The following is a 19,306-nucleotide window of genomic DNA, read 5'->3' on the forward strand; positions in this document are numbered from 1 at the left end:
TTTGTGGAATTTACATTTTTTTTTTTCTTAAACGGCCATTTGGAGCAGTTTTGTCTATTGCAATATGCATAGAATAAAGACTGAATCAGTGCAAGAAAATCGGGACTCAAACGTTGCAGTTATCGAACGTAGAAAAGGACAGAGAGTGAAAGAGAAAAAGGTCGGCAGAAACGTATCGGTGAGACAATAGCATCCTCAGTGGTGGGGATAGTCATCTTGCATTTATCCAGTCAATCCTGCCTTGCACTTATCCAGTCAATCCTGCCTCGCACTTATCCAGTCTATACTTCGATAAAGCTCGAGTAATCTCTACCTACAAAAATAGTAAAAATTATGATAGATGCAGCCGCCGGATGTCCTAGAAGACATCTTTTAGAAAGCGTTTTACGGCAGAGGAAGAAAGAAACGTTTCACATTTGCAGGTATTACTACGACAAGAACATCATGACGAAAGTACACGGGAAACGCTATGCTTACAAGTTCGATTTTCATGGACTGATGATGGCCTGCCAGGCCCAAGCTGGCGTCACGTTGGAAACGTCCCCGTCGTCCCGAGGTACAGGTGCAAATTGTCACCCTCACCATTCGCATCGCACTCATCACCTGTATCCGACAGCACCCCCAGGTTCGCAGCATCCAACTGTAACCCCACAGGGACCGCCGCCTCCGCCGCCTCCGCCACATTATTGTTGGCCTTATCACCGATATTCTCCGCCTACGTAACATAAGGAACTGATTATCTTTCGTACTTGACAATGTGAGGTCTTCGTTCCTGCCATCCTGCGTAAATAGCGTAACTGCGAATCGCAAACTAACTGCAATCGATAACGACACCACACTGCGTATCGAAATTATGCAAACACTTGGACGATAGTCTCATTGGTTTCATTGAAAAATTATCTTGTGATACCGAAACCTCCGATATCCAAGTGTTTTCGTATACATTTGAATCGACCTTTACTCGGTTCTTTCGAGCCGCTCGCTTCTGTCCGAGCTACTCGGTTCCTTCGAGCTGCTCGTTTCTTCTGAGTACTCGACTCGGATCGAGAACTGGGTCTCAGCTCGACTCGGCTCGCGAGCAACTCGAAACATCCGAGTTTTCTGCAGGCCTAATATTTCCTAGCTCTGTTCATTTCTCGACTGTATCAAAAATACGTTGGAATCGTGCTTTTAAGGCGTCACACTCCAAAAAAAGTACAAAAGGATTCGATTTTTTTTAAAGCTGTCACACTAGCATAGCACCTTGAGCGTAGAATAAGTTCAATGTATTACTTAAGATATCGTTATACATTTATTTATAAGACAGAAACTGTTGTAAATATGCTACGACGTTTGAGTAAGTACGGTATGAGCGATAACGTTGTCTTCGCAGACATTCTCCATGAAAGTTGTATTTATGTATTTTGTTCGATATTACGGTGTACAGTTTTTAAACAATCTGTTTTATTCGATGATCATCGGGGAGTCTAATATATACTTTAGGAAAGAGTAAGAATAAAAGTTCCTTGGAAAAATCTAAGTATTAATGTTGTTCATATCAAGTAAAAAGAGATTCAAAATTCCCGCGGGAAATTGGTGTCGCCGCCTTGCGATAAACGTACCAAACCATTTTCGAAGTTTTATCAGTGCCTCTAATGGTATAAAAAAAAGAAACGTTCTCCTTAGGTAATTTTGTTATTGCAATAGCTGTAGTATAACTTCAAGTTTATAACTATAAATGTAATAAAATAGAATTCGTGATTATTATAAATGTGTACCATATGTCGGTAAAAAGATATTAACGGTGCCATCTAGCTGTACAAATAAGAACTGTTCGAAAACAAACTTGGACGTTTTCTTGATAGAGGCGCTGCCAAACTTCGTGAATAGTTCGATATGAAAGAAATATTGTAAAAGAATGCAAAAACAGAAAAGTGGGAACAGTCCGTAAAGGACTATCGCTATATTAAAGTTAAATAAAAATAAAAATAAATAAATAGTTCGATATGTTCACCACTAGATGGCTATTTATTTGAGAGAAAATACCGGGAACTCGCAAGAGATACTGTGAACATTTAAAAGTTTAAAAAAGAAGTCTACTTCCTTTTTGAAAAGTTATTTTGAGATGTGAATATCATTTTATTTAATTATATGTAAAGTATGTTTCATTAAAACTTCGTTTGTATTTATCACGGAATTTACACCTATGTCCGTGGTATTTATATGTTATCCAGATGCAGAGATGGCCAAAACCCTAGACTTCGAATAAATCTGAAGTTTGAAAATTTTCAAAAGAAGGAAACGAGACAAACATATCGAAACTTCAGATTTATTCGAAGCCTAGGGTTTTGCCCATCACTGTCCAGATGCCGCCTTGCGTGAAAGAGGGAACCATGGACCTAAATCCATGGAAGGAACCAATCAAAAGCGGCACAGAATAACCAATGTACCGCGTGGTCAAATGAGCGCCATTTCTCTTTCTTCGTAAGAAAAGGTAAATGGAAGCACGCTGCGAAGCGATGCGCTAGATATCGGATTATTGTAGTGCCATCGGCATGATTTTTACGTAAAAAGCTTCAGAATGTAAGCCAGACGGCATAATCATTAACGTTCTCTGATTATTTCAGCTCCCCATTCCATCAGAAACATGTCAGACGTAGAAAAGTAAGTGTGTCTTTTTTTGTAATTATTAACAACACATTCTTCGAATCGTTAAGCAAGATTTTTTAATGAAAAACGTAGGTGATTAGAGTTATGCATTGTACCTGTTTATTGTAAAAATTCTTAAAAAATGTAAAAAATATTGATGTATACTAAATCGGCATATAACCTTAAATTGTGCATGTCAGGAACATGTTACGAGCAATTAAGTGAATGGAATTGTTTATTGTTTTTTCTTAGCGATGATGTCCCTTCTGCGATGACAGCAGGAGGTGCAATGGACATAAACACAGCCCTGCAAGAAGTTCTTAAAAATGCTCTTATTCACGACGGTGTTGTACATGGCCTTCACGAAGCAGCCAAAGCTTTAGACAAGTAAGTTTTATTGAACGATTCATTTTCATTAGTCGTCTAAACAGTTTTTCGTATTATATGATGAGATGTACCAGGTTCCCTCTTCTGAGAATACCCGTTACACAAATTCAATAAATAATGATGTCTGTAACCTTTTCTGATGTGCAGAATGGCTATTATTTTATGCATAAAGCATAGTACATAATGTTTATATATGCATATTGTCTGTTGTGTTCCAGGAGACAAGCTATGCTCTGTATCTTAGCTGAGAATTGTGACGAACCTATGTACAAAAAACTGGTTCAAGCATTATGCAATGAACATCAAATTCCGTTGATTAGGGTAGATAATAATAAGAAATTGGGCGAATGGTCTGGTCTTTGTAAAATTGATAGCGCTGGTAAAGCTCGAAAAGTTGTCGGGTGCTCCTGTGTTGTCATTAAGGTATGAGTTGTTTATTATAATTCTAGTTTGAAATCATAATAATAAATTCAACAATACTATATGATGAAACTATATAGGCTCCCTCTTCTGAGAATACCCGTAAAATTAATAAATAGTGCTGCAATTAATGCCTTTCTGATTTATATGGTATAATTTTTATACTTTATTTTTACAAAATTTCTTTTTCATTAAGTGGTACGTTCCAATTTTAGGACTTTGGGGAGGATACGCCTGCGAAAGATGTGGTAATGGAACACGTCAAACAAAGTTCTGTACACTAAGACCTTTTAATAAAACATTCTACATAATTTCCTACGTGTAGTTTATTTAATCCTTACGTATACTTAATAAAATTAACTAAAATTCATTGATAAATAATCGAAAGCTATTATATTATATTTTTTCTTCATTGCAAATTAAAAATGATAATGGATACTTTTGAAATCACTTTTCTTTGTCGTCTGCACCTTTAATTATTTTTTCACAGATCACTTTATGTTTTTCCCAATCCTTTACTTGACATTCTCTATAATTATATTAATCATTGTTTAGTTAGAGTAGATATTTTCTTTTCATAATAATATTAAAAGAAGTACCTTCCACAATACCAAGCACTTTTGCATTTAGAACAACGTTTGTTTGCCACCTCCTGACATAGAAAGCATTCTTTGACATCGATACAGTCTAATTTATCCAAGTCGTATGCATCGCTTATAATTTGCGCTGCATTCCTAACGTCTTCCGCATCTGTTGTGTATATGAATTTTGATTGATGCTTCGCCAATTTTTTCCATTTTTTATGATACTTCTCCATTATCGATGTTTTTATCTAACGAAAATGTTTAAATGAGTTTCGTACCATCATCGGAATCGATCATTTCAATTGATAATTTCGAACCTGTGGTATAAGTTCCACGTTTACTGCTCGCGGTGCCTTAATTCGAGACGATGACACACTCAAATAACTTAGCCATCTTTTCAATTCTATCAGAGGAGAAATTTGGTCTAATACACTTTCGTCTAAATATTTCTGTAACTGATGCGAATAATAAATTACTTTTATTCGTTAGTTACATATCTATTTACAATATGTAATACCTTCAACAGTTGAGATATTCTGTGCTCGGTAATTTCGTAATATGGTGCACACTTTGGATTTAGTAATAACTCTCGTAAACCAAACCAAACTTGCCCTTCTATTTTAGAAATTTTTCCTTCTTCGCTCGACTTTAGTTTTTTCCAGCCGCCGTTGTATATCATACTTTCACCTCGATAACAATAATTTTATTTGAATCGATCTTCCATTAGTTTCTAAGAAATCTAACAAGCTTATAACACCTGGAATACTCTGTTGCAGAATTACCTTCTTCATTTTCCCTCGTCCACGGATGGCTTTCGATAAGTTGAACGAGAAGATAGGGTACATCGTGCGTGCTCAACATTCGGGACAATACACAAATTGGCAAATTATCTGAGAATTCTGCTAAATAACGGAGAATCGATATGCAACGCATGCCGATGTCAAACTCGAGTTCCTTCTTTTTTTCTAATATTTCTTCGAGGCACGAACTAGTAATAAATAATTAATAGATTAGTATATTAGTAGATTACTTATTACTTACTTATTATAGTAGATTATTCTACTATATATTAATTAATATACAATACGTACTACATATTATCAGTGACTAAAATATAAAATCGACGATAATATATTATATAGATATATATCTAACGATCGCTCACTTGGGATTTTTTATATTTTCATAAATTTCAACGTCCTGTATATCCAGAAGCTTAGAAACACATCTAACCGAGTAATCGACAAGATCGATAACTAAATCGTCGATAGTTTCGGCACTTTCGCAATGAAACAATACATTTTCCAATAAAGAGACGGCTATATTTTCATGGTAAAATATTGCGAAAAGCATGAACGTATTTTTCGGTTCTGCATTTATTTCTACTAATAATGGAAATACTTTATGCTTCCATATATCAATTTGGATAGCTTCGTACACAAGAATCGATATCTAAAAAATAAAATTGATACCAGGGTAATGGGTATTGTGCAACACAAGGATAAATATTTGTTTACCTTTTTAAAAGAAACAAACAGTTCCTTAATAGTTTCTTCCCGCAAAGCGTTAATCTCTAAAACGCTTTGTTGATTTAATAACATCAGTCTTTTGTGAAATTCGAGCCAACTGAAAATGATACGGATATTTATGTAGTACACGTTAAACATAATTTATATGATAATTTATATGATAAATTATCGGTGTCTGTAAGAAATTTTTACCCTTTCGTTCCTACATCTTGAAGTTCGGAAATTTGTAAAGTTTGTATGTACGATTCGGCTTCCCATGGTGAAATTATATATTCCATGCGGGTTGACATTTTTATCATAAGAAAGACGTGAACGAACGCCGACCATTTGTAAACAAAATATCATAATCGATATCCTCATAGTAACAGCTTTCGTAAATTATAATTTTAAGCTATAAATATAAAGAATTAAAAAAAAATTGTATTGCTGTACAGGTGTATCATTTATTTTATAACAGGAAAATAGGAAATACTAAACATAAATTACGATTATATATATTAAAACCTTTAAAAAAAGGATAAATAAAATGATCTGTATCTCTTTTTTTTTATTTTAATTATTTCGAGTATAACAATTTCATATCTCATCATAACTATTCAAATAGAAGGTAAGTAGCGTGATGCTTACAATTTTTAAACTATCACTAGTTTCCCGGTATTTTCGGTCAAATGAATAGCCATCTTGCGGTGAACATATACGAACTATTTTCGGAGTTTGATCAGCGCCTCTATCGGGAAAACGTCCAAGTTTGTCGTGGAATAGTTCCCACTGTCAACGCTAGATGAAGCCATTTGTTACGTCCAGGTTTTTTTTATTATATCCAATAACAAATAGGTGAACAAGCTTCGTAATGTTAAAATTTGAATGGAAACCAATTTTTAACCCTCAATTCTTTATTTTTTAATTAAAACAAACAAATAGCCCCATCTAGCGTTGACAGTGGGAACTATTCCACGACAAACTTGAGCGTTTTCCCGATAGAGGCGCTGATCGTACTCCGAAAATAGTTCGTATATTCACCGCTAGACGGCGACACCAATTCCCCGCGGGAAATTTGAATTTCCTCTTATTTAATTGAATTAAACCTCATTTTCTGTTACATGATCGTGTGGAATAAAATGAATTACTCTAATATACGAAAGTAGAATATTTTATTTATCGAAAAAACACAGGCATAATTATTGTAAACAGAGAAAGACAAAATTCTTATCTACATACAAATTTCAAATATCAAAAGAAGATAAATAATTGATTTGCAATTATTAATTATTATTTGAACACAACTTTGCTCATGGTTGATTGATTACAGAATGTAATATATATATATACATTACATTCTGTATATATATATATCTGAATCGTAAATAATAAAAAAATAAAAAAAAGTAAGCATATAATGTTTGTAGGAACTTTTTATGTTAAATCAATTATATTCTTATTTTGTTTGTTTTCTATAAAAGATGTTGTCTTTCTTGTAATGTTCTCCCTTCTTTTCTTTGGTATAGAATACGTTCTTAATTTGGTGTTATCATTTCTGCTTGAAGTATTCATATTGTCACTGGATGATCTGGATTTTTTAGGCATGGATAATGAACTACTGGTTGAACTATAATTCAGAAGACTCGATTCAATGGAATCATTGCTCGATTCAAAATTGGATACATTGTCTTTGGTATTTTTTGTACTGCATATAGGTATCTGTAAATTGAGTATGAATATAATTAACTTTTTATACATATTAGGTTATGTTTTTAAACTAACTGCAATTACAAACCTGTTCCATTTTTCGCTTAGTGGGTGTAAGAGTTTTCCTTAATGTTTCTTGATTAATTTTTTCTTCTTTTGACATCTTTTCAACTGGACTATGTTCATCAGATTTATTAGAAACCACCGGATTTCGATGTTCTGATACATTGCTACATTTTTCGTTAAGACCGAGTACTTCCTCTAATTCATCAACTCGTTTTTGTAAAGACATACATTTGCTTTCTGCAAATGCTAGTTTTTCTTCTAATTCCCTGTAAAAACGACTTGATAAATCATAACCTCACTTTTGGTATATAAACAGTTTCGTATCTTACATTTGATTCGATTGCTCTTTCACAGACATAGAACTATACTTTGTATTAACTTTAGCAAGTTCTCTTCGAAGCCTCTTAACAATTGTGCGTAAATCTTTACGTTTTTCAAAACTTGCAATTAACTCTCTATAAATAATATAAATAAGAATATTAGTGTGATTATTATTTTCTAAAGCATCTCTTTAGATATTACTTACTTCTTCATAACAGAAATATATTTAGTGAGTACTTCAGGATCTTTAGTATTTTCAATCATCTTATTAACATTGCAGAGAGGTCCACGTAATAATGTTTCTATCCTAAAATCGAAAATTAATAAATAAAAAAGATACGTAATAATTGTGTATGTAAAAATTACGTACGGTTCGAGGTCTTCAATTTTACTTTTTAAGTGAGCAATTTCTTTTTTTAGTTCATCACAATACTTCATTTCCTCTCTTAGTTCATATATTATTGAATTTTGTTTACTAATCTCGCTTTCTACTTTTCGAACCTCTTGTTTAAGACCAGCATTCTGTTTCTCCAAAGTAATAGTTTTCGAAGTATAATATTGAATGTCTTTCTCTTTCAGCAGGATTTTAAACTTTAAAGTATCTATTCTTTCTTTTGTAGAGCAAGTTTGAGGTTCGGCAGGCTCATTATTTGAAAATGTAAAATAAAGTCTATATATTTTGCTTTGTGTCACCTCATCTCTGCATTGTGGGCAGCTGCTTGATCTGAAATTAGAACACATTATTAGTATAGTTATTGTTCTAAGCAAAAATCAATTAAACATTTCCAAACAGACATTTTGGAGCATGTACATTAAGAGAATACTTTAAGAGAATTATTTGTCAAAATTTGTTTACCTTTCGAGCCACTGTGTCAAACATTGAAAATGAAATACGTGTGCACATTGGGTATGAAAAATTTCATCTGATTGTACCAAATGATCTTTACATATAGCGCATATAATATTCATTTTTACGTGAAAATTACATAAACATTTAGAAAGAAAACACCGATTATATTTTCATATTAAACCGATTATATTTTAAATAAATTTAAATCCTAATTGTTGTGCTCGATAAATTACGTTCATACGATGACAATTGTCACGTTCTTCGTCGTAGTAAGCTGTTCATACTTCAAGCTTCAAGGAGGTTACACACGTGCCATAATAGAGATACGAAATGTCATTGGTAGAATTTGAATTTATCCCCTAGATACTACTATAAAATCTAGATTTTTTTTTCATTATGATCTACATGGAATGTTAAAAAATGGCACCCAAATTTGCAAAATCAACAAGGAAATATGTGAAAAAGATAGAAAATGCGAAAGTATCAATGAGTATCAATGTTTTCAATTAATAGTGAAATAAAAAAAATTAAGCAGTGAAGATAAATTTGTTAACAGTTCATTGGAGAGGTACACCTCAAACTTCACCTCCATTTACATCTTAAAAAATAAAAACATTAGAATCACTTTGGAGGTAAAACTGGAACTTCTTGTTTTCATGCTAGATTCATTCCTTTAGGGTGCGGAATTTTTTGCCCATGGTATTAGGATCTTAAAAACGTTTGAGTTTCGCCTCTGTGAGTGTACTTTGTGGTCTATTGCTGCAACCCCTATTTTATTAAATCGTTATAAAATGTTTCGTTAATTATACATTCATTATAAAGCAATATTTTACTAAAGAAAACATTCATTATACTAGTGTGTGCGTGTGTAGGCACGTATGTAAGAAAAGTTGTTCTCTTTGGCTCTTTTTATCAATGATGGGCAAAACCCTAGGCTTCGAATAAATCTAAAGTTTGCTGATATGTTTGTCTCGTTTCCTTCTTTGGAAAATGTTCAAAAGAGGAAATGAGACAAACATGTCGGCAAACTTCAGATTTATTCGAAGCCTAGGGTTTTGCCCATCACTGCTTTTTATACAATAATGTCTTTGTGTTGTACCATACGTTTGCCGGCGCTTGCCCAAATTGCGTGTATCGATTCAGGATTTGACCGCCAGAGGCGCTAGGTTGAAGCTAGAATAATTCGACACGGGTTTGGCACGCTCTTCGGCGATTTCCCTACTCACCTCTGGTGGTACCTTCTGGAAAGAACTGGTCTTGTAAAAACACTAGTCAGTACCGGAGATTTGCCGGCATACGTACATGTGAGTGCGTGAATAGCATCGAGCTCATTTCGCCTTTCCTAACGGCAATTATACCGTTGGTGTGTAATACCGACATTCACATAAAGTAAACAAGGTAGGTCGTTTTTTTTGAGGTAGGTATTTCGCATCGTCTTAGCCTTTTGTACAAGTATACACATTTTTGTAGTAGTTTGTACTAGATTCATCCCTCATTTCTCAGCTTTGTCATTCTATGTACATTCTACACGCTTCATTGTTTCCTATAGTCGTATATATGCGCGTCAGTTAGCCTAAAATTGATGCGTATTTTGGGTCAATTGTTCAACGTATATGGAACGTCAGCCATTTGTTGGTTAAACGATTCTTACGTGACAGTGAACTCGAATGCCTATTATTCGCGAGGAAGATCCGGAAAATATTCCATTCCGGAGGTCATCGCTTTCTTACCATTGTCAAAAGTGTTTCGATCGCGTTTGACGTAGAATGTTCCATATAGTTTCTTTCAACAGTTTTTCATCATTCGTCAACTTTTCATCATTCTCGCAAGATCATAAGAAATGCGTTCATGCAACGATAACAACACAAGACAAACGGATTCACCTGATTCGCGTGAGTTAAATATCTATTATTTATACTCATCGACTCCAGTCTTTTGTACACCGTGTACGTAAATAATTGAGATTTAAATTTAACCGGTTAAATGTGTGTCACGGAGAGAAAAGTACCCTTCTCGTGCTCTTTGTGATTAACAATTTTTTTATTTAAAATATCGTGCTCTACGGATACGAGTTCTTAAACCTCAACGATGTAAGTGCTTATTTCTACGTTGTAAACGATTTTAAAAGTGCAACGCAAATTTAGATAAACGCTTTATTATATTTTTATTGTCTATTAAAAGATCAATCGCGTAAGGCATGTGCTCCGAATGAAATTTAAGAATCTTCGATTCTACAGAAATGCTACATTTAATCAGCAATAGGGAATAATATTAAGTTTTGTATCGTTATTTAATACCGGATACAATCACTTCGAGTTTTAATCCATCGCACGTAATTTGAACTCTTTTAGGCGACGATATCTTCAACGTGTTTTATAATTTCGCGAATTAAACGTACCCACACCGGTTTCGTGCTTCTTTGAGACGCACATGTCATGGCAGCCGAGTTACACCGAACTTTCCCGAATCTTCACGAAGCGGCGAGACATAATCCGAAAGTGTTTGTTACGAATATTACCGAATTAAGGTGTTACGCCACTTTCGACGCTTCAAAAAACGTTTTTTGTTTTGTTTAAAATATTCTCTCTATATATAAGGAATCGATATTAGTTAGAAATCGATGTAGAAAGTGTAAGGGCAGTTTCGATCTGTAGAAATGAAGGCGCGTATCAGCGCGCTAACATTTCGCGCATGGTGCAAAAAAGGATTCCCATAACTTTTTGGCGTTATGGCTCTCATAGGTTGGTACTCCGGAAAAATAATCGATATCGTTGTGAAAAGGGAATATACAGGGTGTCCCAAAAATGTTGTAACACCTTGAAAGGGGTGGTTCGGGAGGCGATTTGAAACAACTTTTTCCTTAGCGAAAATGTTGTCCGAGGCTTCGTTGAGGAGATATTAAGGGAAAACACTGACCAATCAGAGCGCGAGTATACTGGTGGAGCGCTCGCGGTAGCGTATGAGCGCGGTCGCTTAGCGCGTAGTCTTCGCTACCACGGCCGCTCCAACGGTATACGCGCGCTCTGATTGGTCGGGCTTTATTTGTTAATATCTCCTCAACGAAGTCTCCTACAACATTTTCGCTAAGGAAAAAGTTGTTTCAAATCACCTCCCGAACCACCTCTTCCAAGGACCTCCAACATTTTCGGTACACCCAGTAGAGTCACGTGAATTCCGGTATTTGAAAGAAGGAACAGCTGACTATGCAGAATTGGCGGCAAATCACGAATACGTATGCAGTTCGAATCATTGCAGGCTCAGCCGGAAAAATGGAGGTCGATTCAATTATTGAAATGTTTTTTTGCTACCATATTTCATACAATTTCCACGGAAGAGAATCAACTGCTCGAAAATTGTCCAGTCGGCGAAGATTCGTGGTGTACGTGGCAGCAGGCGTTTGAACAGTTATCAACACAAGCAATGGATTCAAAAGTGCGCGATGATTCTCTACCTCTTTACGAAGAATTAAGCCTCGATGATTTATTAAATCGTAGTTTGAAAGGTTTCGCGCAAAACTCAAATGAAAATTTTAATTCTATGGACGTTCGCTCGAAAATCCTCGTCTAGTAATCATACTTGAATTTTTTGCTGATATTGCTACTTGTATTTTATATGACGGCATACGTAGTATTGTAAGAATAGTGGAAGCCTTGGAGTTGCCATTTGTTCCTTTGGGATGGATGAAATATTTATTTCGTAATGTGTAGACACATCGATTATTACGTTTAATGGATAATAATAGCCTCGACTGGCCGTAACTGCATGATTTCGCTCGCGATGTAACATTCGTGATAAATTGATAAGAAGTCTGAACAAGCGGTAGACAGTTGGGGACATGAGTGCGTCATGTAACCGAAGAATAGGAAGCGTTGAAGTTGTGTTGCGTAATGTTGTCATGCGCGAAAATATGAGGAAAATCTGGATCTATCTTGGTCTATATTCTAAATAGATTAATTTTAGACGCTGATGCGTCCATTAATCTCCGGCCATCACCGAGCCTTATCACTTCCACACGGTCTGGACACGACGATCACTTCTATTGTTTGTAACTTGACTTCGCTACGATTTCCTCCTCATTAAGGGGAGAATTCAATAAAAAGAAACGATAAACACTGAAAATGTATACATATCACGTGCAGTATACATTTTACACTTCAATATACAAGGTGAGGCATCTGAAATTTCCTTATACAAAAGTTGCATCGTGTAAGAAATATTGTTTACCGTTTGTTTAATTTTGTGACGGTTTATATATTTTTGTTAACAAAGTCTTTCCAGACTCTATCCTCAAATACATAACTCGTTGCGTATTTATTGAACAAATTTCTTTTCTTAAACATTGTCTGTTTTCCTACATCCTTTCCTATACACGTATCCACCTATTAAAACCTGTTGATAACAACGTTTTTCATTTACTTTCATTTTCGAAACTTCGTTATTTGTTCATCGCACGATACGATAAAATACGATTGCTCGAATCGGTGATTATAATATTGGGCAAATTAAAATTACTTGAATCGATTCATAATTTATCCTCTTTTTGTTTGTTTTCGGGGCTTTTATCTACATAAGAATTTATTGCACGTCTAAACTGTGGAAGAATTTATTTTTATTTTTTTCTCGATCGAGTAAGACCGTGGCCGCGTGCGCGACGCGTGCCAATTTTCTTCGTTATCCTCTAGCTTGTTATTAGCTAACACTAGCACGTGATGATAACGTGACGATAACGTTTCCTTCTCCCCGTTCCCTCCCTCGAAGCGCGAAGGCAATATTCCAGCCAAGAATTCCCGATTCCGTCTCTTTACAGCCCGACTAAATTGTTTTCGTTTACATTTTTACGAGCAAGAAGTGTTGCCTAATTAGGCAATTTGAACGTCGTTCGCCTCAATCGTTGGAAGCAATTACACATAGTCGTTAACGTTTCGAGAAGAATATCGAAAATAAAAGAAATCTGTGAGGCATCTTTTTTTTCTCTTGCATACAGCGATGTTGATAAACATTCAAAGTTTTGTTTCGCTTTCGCTACTCAACAATCGTATCTTCGAATTTGTTTTCTGTATTGTTTGATAGGAAATGTGACAACAATTATTTTGTTGAATATAATGTTTGAATTCTAAATGCATCTCTGTGCTTCAGATGCTTCGGATGCTTGTCACCTTGGCCACCTTTGTTACAGTAAAAAAAAAAAAAAAAAACAGACACCCTACCCTCGAAGCCGGTAAAATCAATCAATCAAGATTAAGTTTCTGTACTCGGAAAACTCAATTATTATCCACAAATATTAAAAGTACTCAATTACCCATTTTATAAATGCTTCGTCAAATGTTACTGACGCTAATGTTTTTAAAGTGCAATTAACGCATTCGATACGTTTTGCAAAAAATGAAATTTTTAATCGATGTTACTTGATAACTAAGTAGTTCGAGGGAGACTAGCGTCAACTATTTTATATTGTCTTCCGTCTGGCGAAGGTACAACGAAGCAACTATTAAAGACAAATTATTCGGTTAAATAAGTGGAGCCGGTGACTGATAAATCGCGATGTTTCAAGAATTTCGACGTGATTACGATTATCGCAATGACCGGTGATAAAATAAGTTAAGTCGACGAAAAAGTAAATATTTTTCTTCCGAGACAGGGAATCTAGATATTAGTCATTCGTCATGTGTTTCGTCGGCGCCGATTTCGTTCGAAACTTCTTCCATGCGTTTAATAGCGATAACGTTAAAAGTTTTCTTGGAAATGAGCAAAATTTTTATATCGATTACAATAGCGAATAACGAACAAAGGATGAAAGACTTTTAATTATAACGAGGAATTAGTTTGTTTCGATTTAAAGAAATTTCAATAAAATAATTAGAAGAGATGCAGTTAAAAAGATGGTCGAATTAGATGGAATTATATGTGAGGTATAATTTTAATATAATTTAAAGAAATTAATTTATTATAATGAAAATTCCGTTTTTGTCTGTTATACAAGAGACAAAGTTACAATTTCGATTTTAGTAAAATCAGACAAATCGGTATTCCAGTCGTCTTTTCTCTCTGTCTCGTCGGATATATTTACGAAAGGCCCAACTGTCTCACAAAAATTGTGGATGATATTCGAAAGCGTGAATGTAGATGTCGAACGATGGCATTTTATAGAATACTTTGTAATTTAGAAATTACACGGTAATTAATATTGAAAATTGGTAGCAACGAAATACCAAACTAATCAACATTTGCATAAAGTATGTGCCATGGCGATGTTCCCATGCGCGTGTGTCCCATACGTTTCCTACATAAACAAGAGCATAGAAACTTCACGTGCACGATAGAAAAGAACGCCATGATCGCTGTTACGCGATGGTTACCTGTACATCTGTGTAACAATGAACATACCTGGAGTTTCAAGTTTCCGTGCACGTTCGAATCGATACTAACTCTTCAGTGGCGTACGTTCCATTTCGTTTCTGCGACACAAGAGATTATTTTCTTTTCTGTCGGTGCTTTAGGATCACATGAAAATTAGTCATAAACTAAATTCTCTGCTTTGATTCGTCTGATCGCTTCTCTAAGAGAATCGCTCGACAGTTGCGCAACTGTTGTCTCTACCGAATACACCATTGCTTTCGTTTCTTGCTTTTCGATATTTCTTAAATCTCCGAAGATAAATATGCACCGTGACACAAATACATGCATGCTATATAATAAGCAGTCGACACCGTGTCGAATTCCGAGTAAATCAAAAACTACAATTTAAAATTATGGAAACACACTGGCGTCACTGATGTTTGCGCTATTGAACTGGCGTACTCGTGGCGCCAATGATCTTTGCACGTGGAATGTCCGCGGTATATTCAAGGCCAGAATGTCAAAGCTCCTCAACTTCATTCCGCGCTTCTCGTCGCATGTATTTAATTAATATACAGGACGTACGTTATATAATCGCGCCCGTTAATCGTTATCCGCTTCGACTTTGATCAGTCGGAGACGAATACGACAAAGCACAGACCGAGTAGGAAGAGATTAGTGTTTCGTGAGAACTAGATAGAAAAATTCAAGGAAGATAACCAAACCGATCGGCGATCGAAAAACTCGCGATTGACACGTTCACTGTCATTGAATGCAATATACAGTACCGCGGAGAAGTCCTAGGCCACTTGCGGTTCATTCTTTTGCATTTCTATCGCTAAAGAAAGCGTGCGAATTTTGATTTAGCTTGTACATTTTAGTTTACCGATATTATTGTACGGTGAAATTAGATAAAAATATTCGAAATTACATACAGTGGGCGTGGAATGTATTTCGTACACCGATCAATTTCCCGAAAGACTTTTGCGTGAAATTGTAGTTTCTTAACTTCTTTTTTTATAATCAATGATATTTTACATATTCTCGAAAGTCTCTAAGATAGATATAGTCCAAACAACGTGTACTTTCTTGATTTTGCAAACAACATTTACTAGTTGATATAATTTGCGAAATTAACAAAAAAATGCGAAAAGCGAGTAAAAGTATAGAAGCAATAAGTATTTGTACGATTCTTATGACGAACCGTTTACAGTAGAGCTTGTGACGTAAACAGATTAGTTTATTGCTCCGTACGAGTTAGAAAACATGAAATTTCCAGTAAAGTACTTTTAAAAATGGCTCTAATAGAGGAATCAAAGAAGATCCCACTTCGAAATAACTAATAATTTAGTTCGTTTATGTACTAGTTAAGTATATATTATATACTTGTAAATTAATGTAAATTTCTTCTTTTTTTAATCAAGTATTTAAAAATCGAACAGTTGTACGAATACTTTCTACACCCACTGTAAAAATAGTACATATTCGAAAGAGGATTCGATACTTGGTACTCCTTTTTATCTTTGCTCTTTCGTTTCAATTGGACGTGTATACTCGATTAGGCGTTCTTTCCCTCGTTCGAACACGCAGACAAAATCGTGAAAGAATGAAAGAGAACGGTCACGGGTCCAGACTGCTCGTCGTCGTGTCGAGCGTGGCGGGACGCGAGTCGGTTGACCCCCACCGATGCATCACGGCGAAATCATCCACGAAGGATGAAAGAGTCAGTGATACAGACTGCACTAAAGTTAATGGCCTCGACTTTCTCGAACTTCTCAAACTACTTAAATAAAAAAATGTTTAGTTTCATTGAAAGGATTCGTAATACTTATGACGATTACACTGGATACAATTAGATTCTAAACACATGGAAAAAGATACACGGAGTACATGGTGTACGCGAACTAGTACACGAACTGACACATATAACGTGGAAAAAATAAGAAACTAAAAGAAACAAAACACTGTTTAAAATGTGAATTATTTATAAAAGTTCCATAAGGTAATATTCTTTTTCCATAAGCAAAACATTCTTTTCCTTTAGCACATCAAGATTATTCTTTGAATAACTTGACACTGTTTAAAATGTGAATTATTTATAAAAGTTCCATAAGGTAATATTCTTTTTCCATAAGCAAAACATTCTTTTCCTTTAGCACATCAAGATTATTCTTTGAATAACTATTCATTCCAACAATTTATCCCAGGCAAAACTCGATAGTGACAATATTGCGTTTGAAGGTGTTCCTCCGTGTCAGAAATTATTGACTCCAACTACTGCCAGCGGGTGGACATCCGTTGACGCGTGTCATTCCACGGGGAATTTGATATTTATCGTAGTCTTCAGTGATATTCAAACGTATCTCCGAAGATTTGTTTAAAAAATTATCCAATTGTTCTAATCGATAGAACATGATAAACATAAAGATGTTTCTTTACGGTGACGTAAGAGTGAACATCACTTACAGTCAGTGTAATAAGTACTCGTACAGGAACCATTTATTTTAAATGGATTGCTGTACGAATAATTCTTACACTGACTGTGTGACCTAATCAAAGATGAAATGTATGTATTCAAAGAATGTTAAACCCACAGAGTTTAACACGTTGGTCGCCACGTCACCCAGGCATGGGTGACAGAACGTTAAGTTAAGGGACTAAAATAAATCTGGTTAGGATTCGTGAATTTGGCGACATTAAAACATTCTATACCACGACAAATGCTAACTTATCTAATCATCGATAGTCTCGAGACATAATTTTCACTTTGCAACAATTTTCATGAGTTTCAACTTGGCAGGCAACGCGTTAAGAAGTTTCGATGGATGGTTCGCAGCCCCCGTGTCGGGGTTCAATTGGTCCCGAGGAAAGATTGTCTTATCCACGCTTTTCGACGATCGTCGGGCCCGACTCTCGTTGCGTGGCATCGAGACACTACCGTGCAACACTTGTTTATTTACTCTGACGAGTAGTATACATACCGAAATGTTGGACCATAAACTATGTCGCGGGCTGTTTCGGTTCATCTGTCCCGCAACCTGTTGACAGTCGAACGCTTGCACGACGTGTACAGCTGTCCGGTGTTGTCGTACGCGGTTGTCCCATTAGCGGCGTTATCCGGGAATTACAGCGATAACGGAGCAAAGATAACCCTGATCGTCTGTCACGACACGCGACGACACGTTGCGTCGAAACGGGAGACGCGACGAGAGAAAAAGGACGGCCGTGTGTTTACGACGACGTCGCGACGGCGGAGATGGCGGGGCGGCGCACGAGGAGCAACCGCAGGGTGGCCAAAAGGTCGCGGCCCCGTCATTGATACGGTCGCGGAGAGAGCGCACTTTGGACCAATTCCTCGCTACGGCTAACACGAATAAACTCAGTGGAACGCCGCGTTGTTACTTCAGTGCTACTTCGGCCACGCACCGTGGCACACTCACACACCGATCGACCGAACACACTCTCTTCTTCCATCCATCGAAAACACTAGCTTTCTCTCCCTTCTACCCTCTGCTCTCTGTTTTCATTTATATCTATCCTGCGTGTACCGCTGCCGTTCTTTCGTGCTCACTTTCGTCCTTTCCGCGATTCGCTTACTATTTTCCTTTCTCTCGGCGCGTTCGCGAGCGTCCTCGAGACCGAGATAAACAGAGAACGGTACCGCGAACGTTCGCTACGATTCCCGCGGTTCGCACGTGCAGCAATACGACGGGAGATCGAACGATCGAACCGAGGCCAAACCGATACCGAACGACCGCGACGCGGTGTCTTCTCGCGACGCTCGAGCCAGAGAGAGACTAGCAGCCGACCCGGTTCCGCGGTTCCCCGTCGACTTCGGTTTCGCCACGCACGTGATCGCACGTGACACACGCGACACGGTTTCGAAGGCAACCCGTTACTGAACGCGCACTGGCCTGCAGAGCGTACGCGGACAAACAGAGAGGAGAGACGGTCGTGGAGTCGCGTCGACCGCCACCGATCGACACCGGTGGTCCTTTTTTCCCGCGGAATCGTCAGATAGCTGATCAGAGAACGTCAAAATGTCTACAGAACCGGGCAGCTTCACCTCCAACGGGAGCATGATCGTCGTGAGCAACAGGTTGCCGTTCGTGCTGAAGAGGAACGAGGTGTCCGGACAGCTGGAGCGGAAGGCAAGGTTAGTATCGCTGATGACTTTAAAGGGGTTGTTTCCCATTTACGCTACCCTCTTGCATATCAAATGTCCGATTATTCTACAAATTGTTTCTTCACGTAATTGACAAAAGTATCGCTGATGACTTTAAAGGGGTAGTTTTCCATTTACGCTACCCTCTTGCATATCAAATGTCCGATTATTCTAAAAATTATTTCTTCACGTAATTGACAAAAGTGTATCGAAATTCTGCTTTGAATAACAGTATTGCTGATGACTTTAAAGGGGTAGTTTCCCATTTCCACTACCCTCTTGCATATGATTATTCTAAAAATTATTTCTTCACGTAATTGACAAAAGTGTATCG

The 19,306-nt window shown here is 36.6% G+C and overlaps 5 protein-coding genes and 1 long non-coding RNA gene across 7 annotated transcripts in view; 3 read left to right on the forward strand and 3 right to left on the reverse strand.

Moving 5' to 3' along the window:
* LOC128875077 (ETS domain-containing transcription factor ets-5-like) overlaps positions 1 to 1,423 on the forward strand; it is a 2,727-nt gene extending 1,304 nt beyond the window's left edge. The window contains exon 3 of the mRNA XM_054120407.1: positions 423 to 1,423. Coding sequence (XP_053976382.1) covers positions 423 to 723 — 301 coding nt within the window. The 3' untranslated portion in view covers positions 724 to 1,423. The remainder of the gene's footprint in view (positions 1 to 422) is intronic.
* Positions 1,424 to 2,360: 937 nt separating this feature from the next.
* Positions 2,361 to 3,746, forward strand: LOC128875082 (40S ribosomal protein S12). The gene is made up of 5 exons (XM_054120411.1): positions 2,361 to 2,473; positions 2,607 to 2,643; positions 2,881 to 3,015; positions 3,234 to 3,438; positions 3,651 to 3,746. Exons 2-5 carry the CDS (start codon positions 2,627 to 2,629, stop codon positions 3,717 to 3,719), a joined length of 426 nt encoding a protein of 141 aa, XP_053976386.1. The 5' UTR covers positions 2,361 to 2,473; positions 2,607 to 2,626; the 3' UTR covers positions 3,720 to 3,746.
* On the reverse strand, positions 3,727 to 6,554 carry LOC128875075 (zinc finger MYND domain-containing protein 10). The gene is made up of 9 exons (XM_054120405.1): positions 6,026 to 6,554; positions 5,741 to 5,939; positions 5,537 to 5,645; positions 5,185 to 5,471; positions 4,802 to 5,007; positions 4,537 to 4,706; positions 4,337 to 4,474; positions 4,035 to 4,267; positions 3,727 to 3,964 (listed from the first exon to the last, which is right to left on the reverse strand). Exons 2-9 carry the CDS (start codon positions 5,845 to 5,847, stop codon positions 3,883 to 3,885), a joined length of 1,332 nt encoding a protein of 443 aa, XP_053976380.1. The 5' UTR covers positions 5,848 to 5,939; positions 6,026 to 6,554; the 3' UTR covers positions 3,727 to 3,882.
* Positions 6,555 to 6,682: 128 nt separating this feature from the next.
* LOC128875076 (E3 ubiquitin-protein ligase TRAIP-like) lies at positions 6,683 to 9,050 on the reverse strand. The gene is made up of 6 exons (XM_054120406.1): positions 8,478 to 9,050; positions 7,992 to 8,345; positions 7,827 to 7,928; positions 7,630 to 7,755; positions 7,323 to 7,566; positions 6,683 to 7,246 (listed from the first exon to the last, which is right to left on the reverse strand). The coding sequence occupies exons 1-6, from the start codon at positions 8,588 to 8,590 to the stop codon at positions 6,962 to 6,964; spliced, it is 1,224 nt and encodes a 407-aa protein (XP_053976381.1). The 5' UTR covers positions 8,591 to 9,050; the 3' UTR covers positions 6,683 to 6,961.
* A 655-nt stretch (positions 9,051 to 9,705) lies between these two features.
* The window catches only part of LOC128875071 (uncharacterized), a 34,261-nt gene continuing 24,660 nt past the window's right edge, over positions 9,706 to 19,306 (forward strand). Inside the window, exons 1-2 of one of the 2 annotated variants that reach the window (XM_054120400.1) lie at positions 9,706 to 9,869; positions 18,858 to 18,963. In XM_054120400.1, the coding sequence (XP_053976375.1) occupies positions 18,887 to 18,963 (77 nt within the window). In that variant the 5' untranslated portion in view covers positions 9,706 to 9,869; positions 18,858 to 18,886. Of the gene's footprint in view, positions 9,870 to 10,136; positions 10,364 to 18,857; positions 18,964 to 19,306 lie in introns of those variants that run through there. The other variant, XM_054120399.1, reaches the window with a different exon arrangement.
* Positions 10,374 to 18,807, reverse strand: LOC128875083 (uncharacterized). Its single transcript, XR_008456756.1, has 3 exons — positions 17,789 to 18,807; positions 14,856 to 16,587; positions 10,374 to 14,751 (listed from the first exon to the last, which is right to left on the reverse strand). It is a non-coding gene; the product is annotated as an uncharacterized LOC128875083 (long non-coding RNA).

The sequence above is a fragment of the Hylaeus volcanicus genome, chromosome 4, assembly GCF_026283585.1.
Source record: "Hylaeus volcanicus isolate JK05 chromosome 4, UHH_iyHylVolc1.0_haploid, whole genome shotgun sequence".
Taxonomy (NCBI): Eukaryota; Metazoa; Arthropoda; class Insecta; order Hymenoptera; family Colletidae; genus Hylaeus; species Hylaeus volcanicus.

Bases quoted from the DNA above. Each gene is read 5' to 3' on its own strand.
- LOC128875082 (XM_054120411.1), top strand. The intron at 3,016-3,233 runs GTAAGTTTTATT...GTTGTGTTCCAG, and splicing joins GCAGCCAAAGCTTTAGACAA to GAGACAAGCTATGCTCTGTA. The intron at 3,439-3,650 runs GTATGAGTTGTT...TTCCAATTTTAG, and splicing joins GCTCCTGTGTTGTCATTAAG to GACTTTGGGGAGGATACGCC.
- LOC128875075 (XM_054120405.1), bottom strand. From the start codon at position 5,847: ATGATAAAAATGTCAACCCGCATGGAATATATAATTTCACCATGGGAA. The intron at 5,472-5,536 runs GTAAACAAATAT...TTTATTTTTTAG, and splicing joins TGTTTGTTTCTTTTAAAAAG to ATATCGATTCTTGTGTACGA. The intron at 4,475-4,536 runs GTATTACATATT...TATTCGCATCAG, and splicing joins GAATATCTCAACTGTTGAAG to TTACAGAAATATTTAGACGA.
- LOC128875076 (XM_054120406.1), bottom strand. From the start codon at position 8,590: ATGAATATTATATGCGCTATATGTAAAGATCATTTGGTACAATCAGAT. The intron at 7,929-7,991 runs GTACGTAATTTT...TTTCGATTTTAG, and splicing joins AAAATTGAAGACCTCGAACC to GATAGAAACATTATTACGTG. The intron at 7,567-7,629 runs GTAAGATACGAA...TCGTTTTTACAG, and splicing joins AAAGAGCAATCGAATCAAAT to GGAATTAGAAGAAAAACTAG.